General features: G+C 45.4%; 1 protein-coding gene across 1 annotated transcript in view; it reads right to left on the reverse strand.

Annotated features, from left to right (window-relative positions):
- UBE2E1 (ubiquitin conjugating enzyme E2 E1) overlaps positions 1-1889 on the reverse strand; it is a 56126-nt gene extending 54237 nt beyond the window's left edge. The window contains exons 1-2 of the mRNA XM_033166145.1: positions 1743-1889; positions 397-576 (exon numbers count right to left, since the gene is read on the reverse strand). Coding sequence (XP_033022036.1) covers positions 397-548 — 152 coding nt within the window. The 5' untranslated portion in view covers positions 549-576; positions 1743-1889. The remainder of the gene's footprint in view (positions 1-396; positions 577-1742) is intronic.
- Between the last annotated feature and the right edge of the window lie 17436 nt (positions 1890-19325).

A 19325-nucleotide genomic window follows, 5' to 3' on the forward strand; every position in this document is an offset into this window, starting at 1 on the left:
AATGCAGATACCAAATCTTAATTAATCTACATCACACTCCTGCACACTGACTACTGTCACCATCCAACAGGAAAGCATGTGAAGAAATTAAGAGTTTCGCCCAAGGCCACGCAGTAAGTTGGTAGAAAGGCAGGTATTGAGGTACTCATGGTTTGAAGTCAAGTGCTCTGAACTTTTCTGCTGGCGGATACAGGTGATAACGACAAGTTTCAAGCAGAAGGTTAGAGGTATGGTTAGGTGAAAAAATATAGATTCTTTAAAATAAAAATAATGCACTTGGGGAGCGGGCAACAATGCTGTAATTGTTTTGCAGAAAGAGAATATGCCAGAAAGGTATTGAGTGAAGAAAAGCCATCGCAACAACTATAAGGAAGAGAATGCTAAGGACAGTCTCACCTCTTGGCACTGGTGGAAAGGAGCTTGGAATTTTTACTCATGCTGACTTTACTTTCCTTCTTCTTAGGTGTGCTTGTCTCTTTCTCGGTCTGTTGGTTGGAGGACGAAGATGAGGAAGAGCTGGTGCTGGCCCTCGAATCGTCATCCGACATAGCTACCCCCACACTACGTACCCCAAACCTGGAGAGAAAACACCACAAGGAATGGGGGGGAGGGAAACGGGGGACAGTTAACACTTGGACAAGGAGCCACGGGGGTCTTGGGTCAAGCTCTTAGAAAACGTTTTCTACTTCTCTTTGTAGGGAGAAAGAATGAATAGATTCAAAGAGAAGCCCCCACCTGCAAGTTTCAGCAACATTTAGTGCCAGCTCCTCTCTGGAAATGGGGGCAGACCACAAAAATTAATAAAAGGGGAAACTGGGATTAGGGAGACGAAGCAATTTCCTTACATGCCTCCTCTAACCTTTTCACACAGGACCCACTCCGACCCCCCTTTCCCCCTCCAAATAGCATCCATGACACATGGAGATAAAGGGGTCAGAGAACAGAGGCTAAATAGTGGTGGAAACATTGGTATTCCACAAGGTTGGGGAGAAGTAAGAAATTCAGAGGGGGGCAGTACTAGGAAAAACTGGGAGGCTGCTGAAAGAGGTGAGGTGGAAAACTCACCACCACAGGAAGTGAGGGTTGGGGGGGGGGAATACTTTTCAGAAGGCGCATAATCGGGGACTGGTAATTCGGGACTGGGGGGGCAGAGATAACCCAGGAAAAAGGGGAATGCCTTGGAGGGAGGAGAGGAGAGGAGAAATCCGTAATGGATGCGAAAGAGGAATCGGTATTGTGGGAAGGGGGTGTTTATAGAGTATACCCCCCTCCAACTTGGGGGGGGGAGCAGCTAGCTACTCCTCAAGGGGCTCCCCGCCCCTTCTTCCTCCTCTACTTCTAAACGCCCCCCCTTGGCTTTTGTTTTACTACCCTTCCCCACCCCCAAAAACAACATGCCTCCCTCCCCACCACCCCATCCTTCTCGGTTTGCAGACGGGGTGGGGGAGAGAGAAAGCTGCCCCCCTCCCGTCCGCGCACCCTCCGGCCTCCCCCGGCTCCCAGGGGTGCGGGGTGAGACCTGTCAGCTCTCTATCTCCCCCCAAATGCTCCCCACCCCCGACGTCTCCTCTGCCCACCCGGGTCTCCCCCCTCCGCTGCCATCTCCTCTCGGCTCCCTCCCCCCCCCCGGGAAGCCCCCAAGCCCCCGCCGCCTTCCTCCGCGCCCTCAGGGGGAGGCCAGGCGCGCGGGGGGCGTCTGCGCCCGTCGAGGGTGAAAGTCGGGGCGCCCCCTCTCCCCCTACCTCTCTCCCTTTGTGTCTGGCGCTCCTCCTCGGTGCGGCTGGGCCTGGCCACTCGTGTCTCTCTCGCGGGGAGAGAAGCGGAAGTGCTGCAACAGCAACTATTAAGCAGGCAATGGCTTCCCCGCCTGCCGCTCTGCCTTGCCGTCCCCCCCCCCCCGCCCGCCGCCGCCGCCGCCGCCGCCTTCCCGCAAGCAGGGGAAGGGGAAGGGGGGACAGACAGACAGACAGACAGCCGGTGTCACCGCACAGTGTGCAAGAAACGCTGCACACACGCTCGCGCACACGCACACAGAGTGCTTTTTTCTGGGGGGGATCCAGGGGGACGCATACCCCTAAACATTTTGTGGATCTAAGTTTGGCCTCATTGAGGGGCAGTATTTCAATTTGAGTAGGAAAATGAGAGTACCCCTAAACAATTTTTTTAGAAAAAAAAGCACTTCACACACGCACTTTCCCTCTGTCTTCCCACCAAAGTGTGACCGTGTCCCCCCCCCCAAAAAAGCACACGCATGCACCCCGTCAAAAGAGGGCTTTCCCGGGGCCACAACGGCTCAACACGCCACCCGCCACTCCACACTCACCTCTCTCTGTCTCCCTTTTGGAGGTGCGGGGGGGGGGGATAAAAAGATGCCTCTGGTGGGGAGGCCGCCTGGAGCAAGCCGGGCAAATAGTCCGCACCTCAGTGCTGCAGGGTTCCAGAGTTACTGGATTCCCAACCTTTTTTTTGCCATGCCCCACCTAAGCATCTCTAAAATCCCGATTTAAACCCCCCCCCCAATTATTATTCAAAAAGTGAACTGTGTGGATGAAGCCTTAAAGGCCTTTCGCTTTTAATAACTCGTTCTCGAATTGACCCCCCCCCCTTAAAAATCAAATTGCCCACCTGTGGGGTGTGTGCCCCACATTGGGAACCATGGTACTAAAGGGGGGGAACCTTTCCAGACCTAATGATGAGAATGAGAGGCATGTTGGGGGTTTTTTTGGGGGGGGGTTGGAGGTCAAGGGCACCTTCTCTGAAAAGTCACACCATCTGGTGGCTCCCCCCCAGCCCACCTCACACCAAAAGGCTCCTAGGAAGCACCCTTTTCTTCTTGTTTTTTCCCATTTCTTCCTCACTTTAAAAGCACAGGAGGGGAGAGAGAGAGAGAGAGAGAGAGAGAGAGAGAGAGAGAGAGAGAGAGAGAGACCAATAATGGCTAATGGCCTCAGGGCTGTGAAGTACCCCCATCTTCACTCACTTACTCCAGCAGAAACAGCAACCACCTGTCCCGGCCTCAGTAGATTTTTACCTGCGGAGTCCCAAAACAACAGGCCTGTCCTGTTAGAAAAGAAATTTCCGCTTGTCTAAACTCTAAAGGTAGCAAAAGCAGCAGCAGCAGACCACCCCCTCTCGCCAACCCCAACCCCCCCCCAGTAATTCCTCTTTTCCACCCACTTCACTCATGTAGTTTTAACTTTACATCTATCTCTTTTTGTTTAACCGCAAAACATCAGTAAACATTTCACCTCAGACCCTGCAGAGCCACTTTTTAGACATTCAGGGTCACAATCCTGCAAGTGGGACTTGGGAGCTTTGGAGATGGGCTGCAGGCAAACTGTGAGTTTAAGAACCATCCCTTCCTAAGGGGATAGAGAGGAGATGAAGTGATTATTTAAAACCTTTAAAGTGTTCATTAATGTCATTTATCTGGAGGGAATAGGAGCTGAAAGGAAACTTATCTGACAAGTGACACTTTGGCTAGTCTAACCCCACTTACCTAGAAATAAGCCCCACTGGGTTCAATAGAACTTACCTCTGAGTAGACATGGTTAGGAATGCACTGCTACTTTATAAAGCGTTCATTAATGGTCAGTCTCATCTCTCTGATTTCAGCTTATTTCCTCATCCTGTTCATTAGCTTTTGGGTTGTTCCATTGCATAGGGCACAATTTCATTGTTCCATGTGGGTGACATCATTTTGTTACAATGGGGAAGTCTGTGATGTCATCAGTCCCATTCAGGGACCTAAATGTTTTTTTGGGGGGGGACAGGGGACGGGCAGGTGTGGAGGACTCCCTGGTCCTGAATGGGGTAACAGTGCCCCTGAAGGACCAGGTGTGCAGCCTGGGAGTCATGTTGGATTTACAGCTGTCCATGGAGGCGCAGGTAAATTCTGTGTTCAGGGCAGCTGTCTACCAGCTCCATCTGGTACACAAGCCGAGACCCTACCTGCCCGTGGACTGTCTCACTAGAGTGGTGCATGCTCTAGTTATCACTCACTTGGACTACTGCAACATGCTCTACGTGGGGCTACCTTGGAAGGTAACCCGGAAACTACAACTAATCCAGAATGCGGCAGCTAGACTGGTGACTGGGAGTGGCCGCCAAGACCACATAACACAGGTCCTGAAAGACCTACATTGGCTCCCAGTACGTTTCCAAGCACAATTCAAATTGTTAGGGCTTTAAAGCCCTAAACAGCCTGGGCCCAGTATACCTGAAGGAGCGTCTCCACTCCCACCGTTCAGCCTGGACATTGAGGTCCAGCTCCGAGGGCCTTCTGGCAGTTCCCTCCCTGCAAGAAGTGAGGTTACAGGGAACCAGGCAGAGGGCCTTCTCGGCAGTGGCCCCCTCCCTGTGGAACGCCCTCCCATCATGCCAAGGAAATAAACAACTGACATCTGAAGGCAGCCCTGTTTAGGGAAGTTTTTGATGTTTGATGTTTTATCGTGTTTTTAATATTCTGTTGGGAGCCGCCCAGGGTGGCTGGGGCAGCCCAGTCAGATGGGCAGCATATAAATAATAATATTATTATCTTAAGCGGTGCTTAAGATACATGATTTCACGTCTACGTGTGGTACCCGGGGACCTAACTCCTGCCTCAGTAGGGAGACACCTGTACAAAGATAAATTTTACATCCATTGTTCTTTCCATGTTTACTTCTTGCCCTGTCCACCACGGACATATGGCCCTTGAATGACTAAACCACTTCTGGCACAATGGAACACCATGACGGAAACCAGAGCACATGGAAACACCGTTTACCTTCCCGCCACAGCAGTACCTACTTATCTACTTGCACTGTGTGCTTTCGGGTTGCTAGGTTGGCAGGAGTTGTGACAGAGCAATGGGAGCTCACCCAATTGTGGGGATTTGAACCGCCAACCTTCAGATCAGCAAGCCCAAGAGGCTCAGTGGTTTAGACCACAGCGCCACCTGCGTCCCTACCGCCAACATACGTAAACTACGGTTGCCATCTTTTGGACAGGTAGGACTTCTGTGTTATTAGCAGCCATGTGAGAGAAATTATTGATTGGTATAGATTTACCACACTTGTCAACCTCCTGCCTGTTTCATGCAGTTATTAATATCATGGGTGCCATTTAAGTACTTTTCTAGTTTTACCCCATTTTTGTCCCCATGGATTTATTTCAGCTTTATCTCTGGAACTTGATAGGCTGGAAATTGATCAAGGCAGGACTTAAAACACAGATCCTCGAAACTATAGACTTGCCTCTGTAGCTCTAGTTGACAACGAAACCTGCTCTTGAAAAGTTTTTGCAGCCTCTGTTGTTTGGGGTTCGTTTTTTGAAACATTTCTTTCCCAACGAGGGTATTTTTCCAGCAGACATAATTGGCTTCTTTTAAAACTTGCTGTTAACCAGATTTTTGTTAATGTAATTATCCACATAGAGCGGTACGGCATTTTTTATAAAAGATGCCGTTTGTGTTGCAGCATGCATTCCGGAGTTCGATTCATTCCAGGGTGCCTGGCTTGTAACATGTAATCTTTCAGGTAGCAAATTGGTCTAAGAAGCATGCATTTAAGAAGTTGTTTTAGGAAATCTGCACCAATATGTAAGGTATATATTATAATTAACATTTTCATAAAATAAAATAAAAATAACCCCATTGAACTCTGCTCAAAGGCTTTGTGGTAGTAGATGCCCAGTCCTGTACAGGACTCTAGCCAGCCTGGAACAACATATAGCCTTGGAGTCCTCTTGGAGCCTCATCTAGGAGTTGGGATGGGGAGTTTTAAGAGAGAGCCCAAGGGGAAACAACACTTCCCCTCACCCCCATTCATACTGGCCTTTGCCTGCTAAGTAGTAGAGCTTCCAGCCCGGAACCTGAGAATATATGCACTCAGGGCCGTCTTAAATAAATCCGGCGCCCTGGTGCGAAGATCCCTCCAGCGCCCCTCACGCTCTGCCAGGCAGGGCCAGGCGCAGCGGGCAGCCGGAGGGTGCAGAGCGGTGGGCGGGGACACTGCCAGCTGTGCTCCGCCTCCACCTGCTCGGCCGAAACGGCGCCGTGGTGCTGCCGTCCAGGGAGCCCTGGCTGCAGCGCCGACGGGAGGCTCGCCGACGGCCTCCCCGCGTCTGCAGCCCGAGAAGAGGTGGGCAAGAGGGGCGCTGCCAGCGGGCCTGGAGGGCACAGGCGCCATCCTCAGGCCGTAGCGCCTTGCACCAGTAGCCTCAATGGCTAAGATGTCCCTGTATGCATTAGATATATTGGGGTAGGAGGAATAGGCAGCTCAGCAAGGGGAGGTCTGGGGAGTGGAGAAAGGTTAAGTTTCTCTGATAGTACGGTTGTGCTTTTTCTTGTTTTTTTAAAATCACAGTGCACATTTCCACCCCCTTCTCTAATAATAATAATAATAATAGGTAAAAAGGCAAAATACCCCTGGATGGTTAAGTCCAATCAAAGGCGACTATGGGGTTGCGGCGCTCGTCTTGCTTTCAGGCCGAGGGAGCCGGTGTTTGTCCACAGACAGCTTTCCGGGTCATGTGGCCAGCAGGACTAAACTGCTTCTGGCACAACAGAACACTGTGATGGAAACCAGAGCACATGGAAATGCCGTTTACCTTCCCGCCACGGCAGTACCGATTTATCTACTTGCACTGGCGCAGGGGCGTAGCAAGGTAAATTGGTACCTGGGGGCAAAAAAAAATTGTCAACCCCCCCTCCCCCGCGAGGCACGGGAAGGTCAGGTGGTACCTGGTGCGGAAAATTTCTTGTCAACCCCCCCATTGATTCCCCCCCCCGCAAAAAATGGTTTTACATTATTTCATATTTTCTTACAAAGGAATAATAACAAGTAATAATAATAAAAAACTTTTATTTATATCCCACCCTCCCCGGCCAAAGTCGGGCTCAGGGTGGCTAACATCAGATACATAACATTGGTATAAAATCAAACAATAATTAAATTCAAAATCAAATTAAAGTCTAATTAGATGGCTTTCCACAGGGTTAGGGTTGGGAACAGTAAAGTGTTCTCTGAAGTGAAATTTCAGCCTTTATGACATAGGAAAACAGCCAAGTGAACAGCTATTTTGGTGGAGGAGGGTCAAGATATTAACCGATATGCATGAAATTTCATATATAGCTATATAATCCCTAGTAGAGTAAGATAAGACCTTCGGAGCAGGCATTAAAAAATTTTTTTTTCCTTCATAATTTGTCACCCCCTCCATTATGGAACCTGGGGCGGCCCGCCTTCCACCCCCCCCCTTTGCTACGCCCCTGTGCTGGCATGCTTTCGAACTGCTAAGTTGGCAGGAGCTATGCCACCCATCTGACTGGGTTGCCCCAGCCACTCTGGGTGGCTCCCAACAAAATATTTAAAATACAGTACAATAAAACAATAAAATCTAAACTTTTTTTTGTCTAGAATACCCACTGTAAACTGTTAGGAACTTGAGAAAGTCAATTTCTGCTCTCCACTGCAGTCTATTTTCTCTCCGCTGTCCAACATTCATGCCTTAAGTGCTCCCAACCATGGACGTAATTGATAGACTCAAAGAGTCTTCCTGGCTTCTGGTACCAAGACTCTTGTTTTCTCTATAGGTTCAATTTCCATCCATGTTATTTAAGTCTTCGGACCTTACAAGTGCTGGTTAGTTTGCTTTTGCTTTAATTTACAAACTTCTATATCTTGATCCTTCTATGTCCCAGGGGAGTTTCCCAATTACAAATAAACCACTTCCTTATTTTGGAGGTGACACTTAACCACTTGAGCTCACTATAGAGGGAATGGTGAAACTTCTGCATTTCATACCACACCACGTTTATTTATTTAAGATAGTTTGTTTTTTTTGCTGGGATATTCCCAGAAGACACATCTCAGAAAATCTTTAAGACTAGGCACTATTTTCTGTAATATATTCAGGGTAGCGATGGGGAAGCAACAGGGCGGAAACAAAAATTTACAGAAGGACTAATTATGGTTCCTCCATCAAGGAACCTATTTCCAGTTTCAGGATTCAGCCCTGAAACTGATGAATAAAAAATAATACAGTTCTGTGGAGGCTCTGCAGAGTGGCTGTCCCTGGCCAGTAAATAATCACAGCTCAATCGCTCACCATGCAATAAGGGCATTGCTACTAGGCTAGGACGCGGGTGGCGCTGTGGGTTAAACCACTGAGCCTAGGACTTGCCGATCAGAAGGTCAGCGGTTCGAATCCCCACGACAGGGTGAGCTCCCGTTGCTCGGTCCCAACTCCTGCCAACCTAGCAGTTTGAAAGCACGTCAAAGTGCAAGTAGATAAAAAGGTACCGCTCCAGCGGGAAGGTAAATGGCGTTTCCGTGCGCTGCTCTGGTTCGCCAGAAGCGGCTTAGTCATGCTGGCCACATGACCTGGAAGCTGTACGCCGGCTCTCTCAGCCAATAAAGCGAGATGAGCGGCGCAACCCCAGAGTCGTCTGCGACTGGATCTAATGGTCAGGGGTCCCTTTACCTTTACTAGGTTAGTGGAGATAGGAACAAAGGTTCTTTTTCAGTCATAGTCAATACTGAATACCAAGGATCCTTAAACAGAAGAGAAATGTAGTTACAGAGAGAGCAGTAATCAACACTAGATCACTTCCCATTGTCCTAGCATAATCACTGCATGTTTTCATGCTCTGGATTTCACCCATGGCTCTGATACCTCACATTATTTCCTAAAATTTTATATCCATATTGCAAGCACCTTTTATTTTAGCACCAGGATGCGCATTGAGTTTGCATGAGAATGCAATTTCGTTGTCATGAAAATGCAATTTCCCATAATTATTAGTTTGTAGTATTATGATTGGAAGCTCTTGTTTTCTGCTTATCAGCAGATGAAAGATATTCTACTTGGGTGATTTTTTATATGCTAGGGATTTCAGGTTTCAAACCCAAAAAACAAAAACAAAAACGACCACCCACTTTAACTATGGATTGTTTTCCGTTTCTTTGTTGCTGTATGGACTAACCAAAAAATAAATTGTATATTAGAAATATGAATTAGATATAGAACTCTACCTGATTGATATTGCATTAGCCAAAGTATTGCCTGCCTGGTTTGTGATGTCAGTACGGTACCTTATAGATACAGATGTAGATGTAGATACAGATACAGATACAGATATAGGGGTACTCTCATTTTCCTACTCATATTGAAATACTGCTGCCCCTCAATGAAGCCAAATTTAGATTCACAAAATGTTTAGGGGTATGCGTCCCCCTGCGTCCCCCCAGAAAACCCCCCACTGAGTATAGATAACACTTCTGCACTTTGCATCTAATACTATGTTCAGTCTCCATTTCTGTTTCCGTTCTGCAGTCTACTTCACGTACTCGATTAGCTAATGATACAAGAACCAGTAAGGACTCCTGTAGGCTGAACACTGAAATTGATTTGAATTTGAAATCAAAGTCACTTTCACAGTTTCCCTTAAAGAATGCAAAAACATTATTTTTGTTAGAACATTGAGTGCTTTGTTAGCAATCTAATCCCCTTCCCAGAATTATAATTCCAATGGAAGCCATGAAAATGAAGCAGTTTTTGAAACGGTTTTAAATCTGTAGCGCAAACAAGACTTCTTAAGGCTGCAATACTTCATATAGGCAGTGCTTTTTTCTGGGGGGGACGCAGGGGTATGCATACCCCTAAACATTTTGTGAATCTAAGTTTGGGCTCATTGAGGGGCAGTATTTCAATATGAGTAGGAAAATGAGTACCCCTAAACATTTTTAAATAGAAAAAAGCACTGCATATAGATATTCAGAAGTCAGCGGGCATTAGGTACACATCACTGATAGCATTACAGCTCTGGGGCGCAATTGCAACTTTGACGCTCTGCCCCATATATTAGAGCTAGCTGCTGGCTCGAGCAAACCTCACATACACTCAAGAGGTGCAGACCAAGGTGGAGGGGCCAAAACACTCTGGCCCTCCACAAAGCACAAAGTTAGGGATCACCAAAGTAATGTAATCTGATACAGCTTTAATCTGATGCAGATGAAGAAGCCATTTGTGAGCTTCGCTCTGTTACTCAGTGGAACATATCCAGCAGATCTGGATTATGGAGTATTGTGCAAAGAGCTTTGGCATTTTGCAAAATGTAAAAAGGACACAGGAATGTGTGGCAACCTTGGGATAGATTGTACCTGCATTGATTGCCTTGAACAGGTTTTTTGGGGTGGGGTGGGGAAGACTATGGAAAATCTATTTCTACAAATGCGCATCGCTTTAGGAAGGCACAGTTTCACCAGGTGGGCATATTATGGTAAAAAGAAAAATGACAGGTGGGGAAACCTCCCCCCCCACTATAGAAGACCCCTGACCCACAGGAAAAATAAGTCAGTGGTGGGGCTGATCACTGGCAGAACCAGAGACAAAACTTTCTCTCTCTCTCTCAAGAACAAAAGGAAACACTTCTGCAATTCCACTATATTGCAGCCCAGAGCATGGCACAGGAATGCCTGCTTTTTTTGCTCCTGTCCCTGCTGGATAATTCAAGTTCTGAGAGGGCAAGGTAACAACAACAACAACAACAACAACAACAACAACAATTTATACCCTGCCCATCTGGCTGGGTTTCCCCAGCCACTCTGGGCGGCTTCCAACCGAATATTAAAAGCACAACAAGACATTAAAAACTTCCCTAAACAGGGCTGCCTTCAGATGTCTTCTAAAAGTCAGATAGTTGCTTATTTCCAGGGCCGTCTCGTCCATTGGGGCTGGTGGCGGGCGGGCAGGTGGGCGGGTGCTTGCATGCCGGCAGCACAGCTGCTGCCGCCCATGATGCTCCCCGGCGGGCTGCGAGCCGGCCGCCCAGCCCCGTCTTTGAGCGCAGCGAGCAGGGGGGGAGCCGCGCACAGGGCTGGGTGCTCGCGCGCCGCCGGGCGGGCTGCGAGCTGGCCACCCTCGCCTCCCGTCCCGGGAGCACTGGAAACGCGCGCAGAGCCCTGCGCCGCTCCAGCGCCACTCATCCCCCGCTTGCCCACCCCCCTCCCGAGGGGCGGCAAGCGGGGAAGGGAGGTGGCGGAGAGGCGGCACGCCGGGGGCACCGAAGGGTTCGCTGTGCCACGGCAGCCGATCTCCTTAAGACGGCCCTGCTTATTTCCTTGACATCTGATGGGAGAGCGTTCCACAGCGTGGGTACCACTACTGAGAAGGCCCTCTGCCTGATTCCTTGTAACCTCATTTCTTGCAGGGAGGGAACCCCCAGAAGGCCCTCGGAGCTGGACCTCAGTTTCGATGGGGGTGGAGACGCTCCTTCAGTTATACAGGGCTTTTAGGACTTTAAAGTTTAGGACTTTAAAGGTCAGCACTGGACACCATGAAATTCAGCTGCAGGCTAGGTCTATCCCACAGTCTGGGGGTTCATGACCTCAGTGGTCACAGGACAAGATCCACCACAGGGGCTTACTATGGGCTTGACAGAAGTAAACTTCCTTGGCAAATCTCTTTTGACCTTTAAATTGGGGCTGCCATATTGCTTTGTTGCCAAGAGCAAAAAAAGAAGAGGATGCTACGACGACTCTCACTTTAAATACCCTGTACTATATGTAGGCTATAGAAGCTGTGATATATTGCTGAGGGGGGAGGCAGAAGAAGAGAAGAGGAAAGCAAGTCTTCAGTCACCTGTTATGTCTAAGTCTCATCCAGAAAGTATAACATTATGGCAAATATTAAAAATCCACCCAGACAGAATTTTAACCCCTGAAAAAGAGGACGTGTCCTGGAAAAAGAGGACACATGGCAAACCCAAATGACAGTTCGTCTAAATGAAAACAAGACCAGATTCAAGTAGGACACCTGTTTAAGGATCAAATGCTTCACTAATAAATCATGTCTTGTTTGAATTATGTGAATGTTTGGTAGCATCTGCTCTTATTGTTAGTCATTCTAAATAATGTTTACAGATACCATGATGGTTTGTAATTTCCTGAGATTACTACAGAAATGTTTTGCAAAATAAGTTAGATAAAGTAGATCAATTCATGAATAACCACGAATGTGAATTCGCCATATAGGCAAATGGCAAAGATCACCAAGCTTTGGAAGTTACCTGAAGACTTGAAGTGTGCTATGTAAATACTAAGTATTATTGCCAAAGAGACATAAACAGTACTCAAGTAATACTAAACCAGGGGTAGGCAACCTAAGGCCCGGGGGCCGGATCATAGCTGTCAACTTTTACCTTTTCTTGCGAGGAATCCTATTTGGAATAAGGGAATTTCCCTTAAAAAAAGGGCAAAGTTGACAGCTATGGGCCAGATGCGGCCCAATTGCCTTCTCAATCCAGCCCGCCTGGTGTTTTTACATCTGTAGAATGTGTGCTTTTTATTTAAAATGCATCTCTGGGTTATTTGTGGGGCATTCGTTCATTTTTTATTTTATTTTTTTCAAAATACAGTCCGGCCTACCACATAGTCTGTGGGATGGTGGACCGGCCCATGGCTGAAAAAGGTTACTGACCCCTGTACTAAACTGTAGCACGTGCCCACCCCCACCCCACCCCCCCCAAAAAATCACATTAGGAAAATACCTAACACAGCGCCACCTGCTGATGCCTGTCTAGGTTGCATGTTACTGAAATAGGCACACAGCAGTGATAGGAACCATAAAACTGCAGAGGGTAGTCTAGGCCAACTCCCTGCAACGCAGGAAATGGTTTCTGCCCAACATAGGACTCTGAGATTAAGAGTCTCATGCTCTACTGACTGTAAGGCTTTTCCCAGAATCAAAACGAGCGTCTACTAAAACATTTTTCTTAAAACTGTGAGCCAAACTATTTACAGTCCCATATTTTTTGTACTTCATTTGCCAGCTTGGTTGAAATAGCAAGGCTCATTGCATTATTTCAGTTGGTGGAGCACGAGACTCTTAATCTGAGGGCTGCGGGTTTGAGCACCATATGGGGCAAAAGAAGCCTGCATTGCAGGAGGTTGACCTCGAAGACCCTCGTGGTCCCTTCCAGCTCGACAATTCCATTAATCTATTACAGAATAACATGCTTAAAGTGTCCTAACAGTGAGCATGCAGCAGCCAAAGTTAAAACACCCATCCTATAAAAACAAAGTCTTAACTGATTTTCAGTGGTGAGTAGTGGCCAAAATTGTGGAAACCTTTTGGGGAAAGTGTATTTTTGAGGTTTGATGGCTCAGAACACCACCTTTTTTTGGAGTAATGCCATAAATTTTTATATCAATGGAAATATAATTTAATGAAAAATGTAATGCAACAAAGTTTGTTCAATTATCTGTATTCTATCAAAAATTATAGCCAAATCACCAGAAAAGGGAAGCACAACTTGCTTAGGTTGATATGCAGTAGCTTTCCTAGGCATGTTTACTCTGAAGTAAATCCCATTGAATTCAGTGGGGCTTATGCCCAGGTAAGTATGTAAAAAGTTGCAGCAGTAATGTCTAAAATGGAAGAAGAGAAATTCTTACCCAGAATTGGGGCCATTCTTTCATTTCAATAAACACAGGACATTAATTTCTTCATTCCTAAAACTAACTGAAATAAAGGAGAAACCTTAGTGAATTATTCAGCCATTTCAACATGTTAAGATGAAATACATTCGTTGCTTTATCTCTCTTTGTTTGTATTTTCATATACGCTCATCTCTAGGAATGAAGATAAAGAAATGAGGGGGAAAGACAATATAAATCAGTGGACAGCTAGAAGCAGAGAGCCTGGCAAATCTTCAGATCTCACATTCTTAACAAACTTATATAGCATGTTCTCTGGTTTAACCTAGTGGCTGTTTTTCAGAGTGCCGTCATAATCATTTTAGAAAATCCAACCAGTTACAAAGTCAGCGTAAAATCAAGCCAATGGCACGCCTCTGCATGTCTACTCAGAAGTAAATCCCATTGGATTCAATGGAATTTACTCTCAAGTATTGGGATTGTAGCTTGAAGCATAAACCGGGCAAAATTTGTTGCCAGATACTGTATAACATATTTTACTCACTTAAATTTCTTTTGACTAGAAGAGCTGTCAGAAATGTTGCTTTTGACTAACATGTGGGATATCTTACCCTCATGCTAACAGTTGTGTGCTTTTGCAACCTTAAAGGCAATTATTTTCTAGGCTCAAGTTCATGCCAAAATAATACCCCAATCTGAGCCTAAATGCCTGCAGAAGGCTGCTTTCCACGTTAATATATTCCCAGATGGAAGAGGAACTGTGGGAAAAGCCTTCCCTTCCCAAGCCAACTGCTGGGAATGTGCATGCTTATTTTTTTATTGTTTATCATTTATCAGTTATAAACATTCAGGTAGAAGATAAAGGACCCCTGGCAACTACGGGGTTGCGGCGCACAGAAACGCCGTTTACCTTCCCGCCACAGCAGGACCTACTTATCTACTTGTACCGGTGTGCTTTTCGAACTGCTAGGCCGGCAGGAGCTGGGACAGAGCAATGGGAGCTCACCTTGTTGTGTGGATTCGAACCGTTGACCTTCCGATCAGCAAAGCCAAGAGGCTCTGTGGTTCAGACCATAGCGCTACCCACGTCCCATGCGAGGTGTATAAATGTACAATGTATAAATGTTTATATCCTGCCTTTCCACCACAATGAGCCCCAAGTGGCTTAAAGGTAAAGGTAAAGGGACCCCTGACCATCAGGTCCAGTCGTGTCCGACTCTGGGGTTGCGGCGCTCATCTCGCTCTATAGGCCAAGGGAGCCGGCGTTTGTCCGCAGACAGCTTCCGGGTCATGTGGCCAGCATGACAAAGCAGCTTACCTTCCCGCTGGAGCGGTACCTATTTATCTACTTGCACTTTGATGTGCTTTCGAACTGCTAGGTGGGCAGGAGCTGGGACCGAGCAACGGGAGCTCACCCCGTCGCAGGGATTCGAACCGCCGACCTTCTGATCAGCAAGCCCTAGACTCTGTGGTTTACATCAGATCTAAAACATAGATTAAAAACATCAAAAAGGGATCAAATTTGCCAGCTTAGAGGATACAGCTGATAAAAACTACCAGCAAGCTAAAAGCCTGCAATAAAAAGAAAAATAATAAAAACAAAGGATTATGCAGTTGGTAAAGAACAAGGCGATAGCTCAACAAGATAGCATCTATTGGCCTGCAAAATTATTTTATTAAAAAAATCCAAGTTGAATCCCCAACACCTCCAGGTAGAGGAGGGAAAATTCCACTCAGGGTCAGCAGTATTGAACTAGATGGACTCAGTAGAAGGCAGACTCCTATGTTTCTGTGCCATCAAAAAGAAGGCAAAACCAACCTTTTTTTCAAAAAGCACAAAAAAGCCTTGCCTGCTCTCCTGCCAAACAGCTGAAATGTGTTGTTGTTGTTTTTTAACGGGCTTGACACACTCAGCCCCAGCTGTTCAATGCATGCTGTGCTGGATGCAAGCCTGTTTCTTTCAGCCCTTAAGGTGCTAGAAGAGTCTTTGCTGGGGTTTCCCCCCCCCCCATACAGGCAGACAAGCATGGCTGCTCTTCTCGAGGTCATGTAAATTTGCCCTTTGCTGCTCCCCATCAACAGAAGCTGCCAGAGGAACGTAAACGAGCTGAGAGGAAAGAGCACATTTGTTCTGTGTGGCAGTGGGGTTCTAACAAGTATCCTGCGCATAAAAATGTATGACATGCGCTGAACAGAATTAAAGCGAATAAGGTTTTTCCATGTAAGGCTCACCGTCAAAAGTCCGCCTGCGTGCGCTGGCAGCTTTTGCGTACGGTGAACAGGTTCCTGTGACAAGAGAAATCTGCCCAGTTTGGAAAATAACCCTCCAAATTAGTGATGAGATATGGCTGTGGATGTGTCTTCCACTATTAGATGCCAGTTTGGGCAGGTCTTTTTGGTTCATAGGACAGGGAAGGCTCATGTATTTCATCTATGGCACATCACATTTCCTTCAAAATGCTTTTTTTGGGGAGAGGGGCCACTGGATTGACAGGGACTGGGAATCCTGTCCTAGATACTCTTGGACTTCAATTCCCAGCAGTCCAGATAGCATGGCCTTGGATTATGTGGGTGGTAATCTCATAACATTTGCAATGTCACAGATTCACTATCCATGGTTTTGCTGGATTTACATACAGGCTGCAGCCCTGGGCCTCAAAATCTAGGAAGGAAGGCCTCTGCCTCTTGTCATTTAAAATAAATAAATAAATAAAAGTTTGTTGGTTTTTTTTTAAAAAAGAACAAACCATGCAGATTTTACTATCCACCTCTCAGACGGGCACCATTGCCATTTTAAGAGAACAAGGGAGGTGTTCGTGATGAGTTCCAGCAGCTCTTTATCTAGGAAAAAATAGCCGTTGTTGTTGTTGTTGATGTTGTTGTTGTTGTTGTTGTTGTTGTTGTTGTTATTATTATTATTATTATTATTATTATTATTATTATGCCCTGCCCATCTGACTGAGTTGCTGGCAGGAGCTGGGACAGTGCAATGGGAGCTCACCCCACCGTGGGGATTCGAACAACCGGCCTTCTAATCGGCAAGCCCAAGAGGCGTACAGTACTTACTGTTTAGAAAAGTTTGTGAAGGCTTTAAAGCTACTCAGAATCCAATGATAAAGTCAGCTACAAAGCAGTACAAATGTTCAGATCACTGTCCATCTTTATAGTGTGCATTTGAGAACGAGTACGGATTCTTTTATATCATTGTGAATCACAATAATGACATTTTTTGTGAAAATAGTAACGAGTAAGCGATATGAAAGTGGTGGTAGCAAACGAACAGAAGGAAATACTGAAATGTCTAAAGCCAACCATGTCATATGGCTCTGTGCAGCAGGCAGATGCAGTCCCAAATAATCCTTCTGATACAGAACATTAGTGTTTACAAACAGAAGAAAACCAAGTAGACTACACTGAGCAGACTGAAGAACGACCAGCTTATACAGAACGCAACCTGCCAAGGATCAATGTGGTCAGTAGCTACCACCACGATTACAGAAAACTCTGGAGAATGTGGCAATGAAATGGCAGAACCTACAGTCAAAGAATTAACACAAGACACTGGAGGAAATTGCCATGAGATGGTTACACCAAAAGAAGCAGTTCAAGCATATAACTGTCTTAAAAGAATTGGGGAAAGAAACAAATTACCTCAGTGAAAACCCTAGCATTGCAGACACAAAAATACCAACTGTTCACACCACTAGTGATTTCAGAGACAATAATGAAGTAGGTTTATGGACTTATTATTATTATTATTATTATTATTATTATTATTATTCCCATCCAGCTGGGTTTTCCCAACCACTCTGAGGGGCTTACAGCATATATATTTTTTTAAAAAATCAAACATTAAAAAAGATAATATCTTATACAGACTATAAATAAACCAATAACTCAATATAAACTAATAATAACAATAACAACAATTTACAGTTATACCCAAATTTAAAATAAACACCAACCCAAACTAAACGTTTAATCAACCTCAACCCAATAGAAACAAATCAGAGGGGCCAAAATTAAAACCATTTAAAACATTTTATCCAGTTGCCCCAACCCAAGAGTTGTTCCAGCAGCAATGTCCCTCCGGTGTCCCAAGTGCCTCTTTTAGCTGTTCAGGGGGAGTCTGGGCTCTGCCCCCTAAGGCCACGTGGAAATGGGCCTTGCAGCTGGAAGCAGGTCTTCCTTCCAGTACTCATGGTACATTGAATAACAAGGAAACTATCATTGAGAAAGATGCATTGGAATGTCAGCAATGGGGTGGAACTTTTACCACTTTGAAGTGTACATAGAAAAACCAAGCCTGGTTCTGCTCAAATAATTTATTCTATTGTGCCAAAGTAAGTGGAGAAACTTGCCCTTAAGAATGGATAGTTTCTTCTCCCACAAAAGGAAAAAAATCTACTGTTTTAATGTGCAAACTTTCCCCTAACCAAACTATGTCAACTACAGCTTTAGCTTCTACTGGTTTTGATGACTGGCACCACATTTACCTTGTTCAAACCCACAGAAACTCTAAAAATCACATGAACTCTATGCTAACATACTTAACAAGAAAGCATGGTCAAGTACTCACAGCCTGCAGAGCAGGATTACCCGAGGTACGTATTTTGGAGAGTTATTGCAGTGATTTCCCTTTGGGAAGAACATGGCTTGGCATTTAGGGGAGATGATGAAACATTTGCTTCACCCAACAATGGCAACTTCCTTGAATTGCTTGAATTAATTGCCAAATTTGGTCTCTTCCCATGTGCTCACATAAATCAGTATGGAGCTAAAGGCTCTGGTCAGCCATCATATTTATCCAAAACCATATGTGAAGAGGTTATTCAGTTGATGGCTAATACAGTTCGAGAAGCAATACTGAGCGACATCAAACAGGCAGGTTATTTTAGTTTATCAGTCGATTCAACCCCTGATGTTTCCCATGTTGATCAACTTACTGTCATTGTTAGATGTGTTTCTCCTAGTGATGGATTACCAGTTGAATTCAGGTTTTTTTGAACTGAAGAATCATGCCTGTGAAAGTATGGCTGAGCTGATACTGAACTACTTCAGTGAACTTGAAATAGATTTCAGAAAAAGTAGAAGACAATCAGATGACAATGCAGCCAATACAGCTGGAAAGAATAACGGTGTTCAACAAGAAATTATAGAAAGGAACAAGTTTGCAAAGTTTTCCCCATGTGCTGAACATTCCCTAAATCTAGTTGGATTAACCACAATTGACTTGTGCCTGGAAGAGGTATAACCAAAACGCTTCTGAGTCAATCAATCAATCAATCAATCAATCAATCAATCAATGTCTTTATTTTGGTCAGTGACCAGTATTCACTTCTGATATAAGTGCTCTTGATATTTCTACAAGTGTGTGTGTGTGTGTGTGTGTGTGTGCGCGTGCATATGTGTGCTTTTTGAGGGGAGAGGGAATACCTCTGGAGCAGACTTATGGATGACCCATGGTATAATGGTAAACGCTAAGTTTGGAAGATCATTTGGGCAGCTTCCATAGAAGGAGAGTCAAAAAACCCAACAGGTGTGCTAAAACACTTTAGGTTGGGTGTAGTTGAGCTTTAAATTGTGTTTTGGATTTCTTAAAAATAAATGTGTCAAAGTTTTTATTGTTTTATACTGAATGTTGATATTCTCTTCTTGGTCTCTTTCTTCTTTGCAAGCTGCCCAGAGAAATTATGTTCTGAGGCACCCATATAAATCAGATAGATAGATGATAGATAAATAGATGACAGATGATAGATAGATAGATAGATAGATAGATAGATAGATAGATAGATGATAGATAGATAGATATCCCTCAATTTATTTGGATCAACACAGCTCTAATCCTATACATGGTTATTGGAAGTAAACTCCAGTGAATTTGGTGGTGATGCATAAGTTCAA

The sequence above is a fragment of the Lacerta agilis genome, chromosome 12 (assembly GCF_009819535.1).
Source record: "Lacerta agilis isolate rLacAgi1 chromosome 12, rLacAgi1.pri, whole genome shotgun sequence".
Lineage (NCBI taxonomy): Eukaryota > Metazoa > Chordata > Lepidosauria > Squamata > Lacertidae > Lacerta > Lacerta agilis.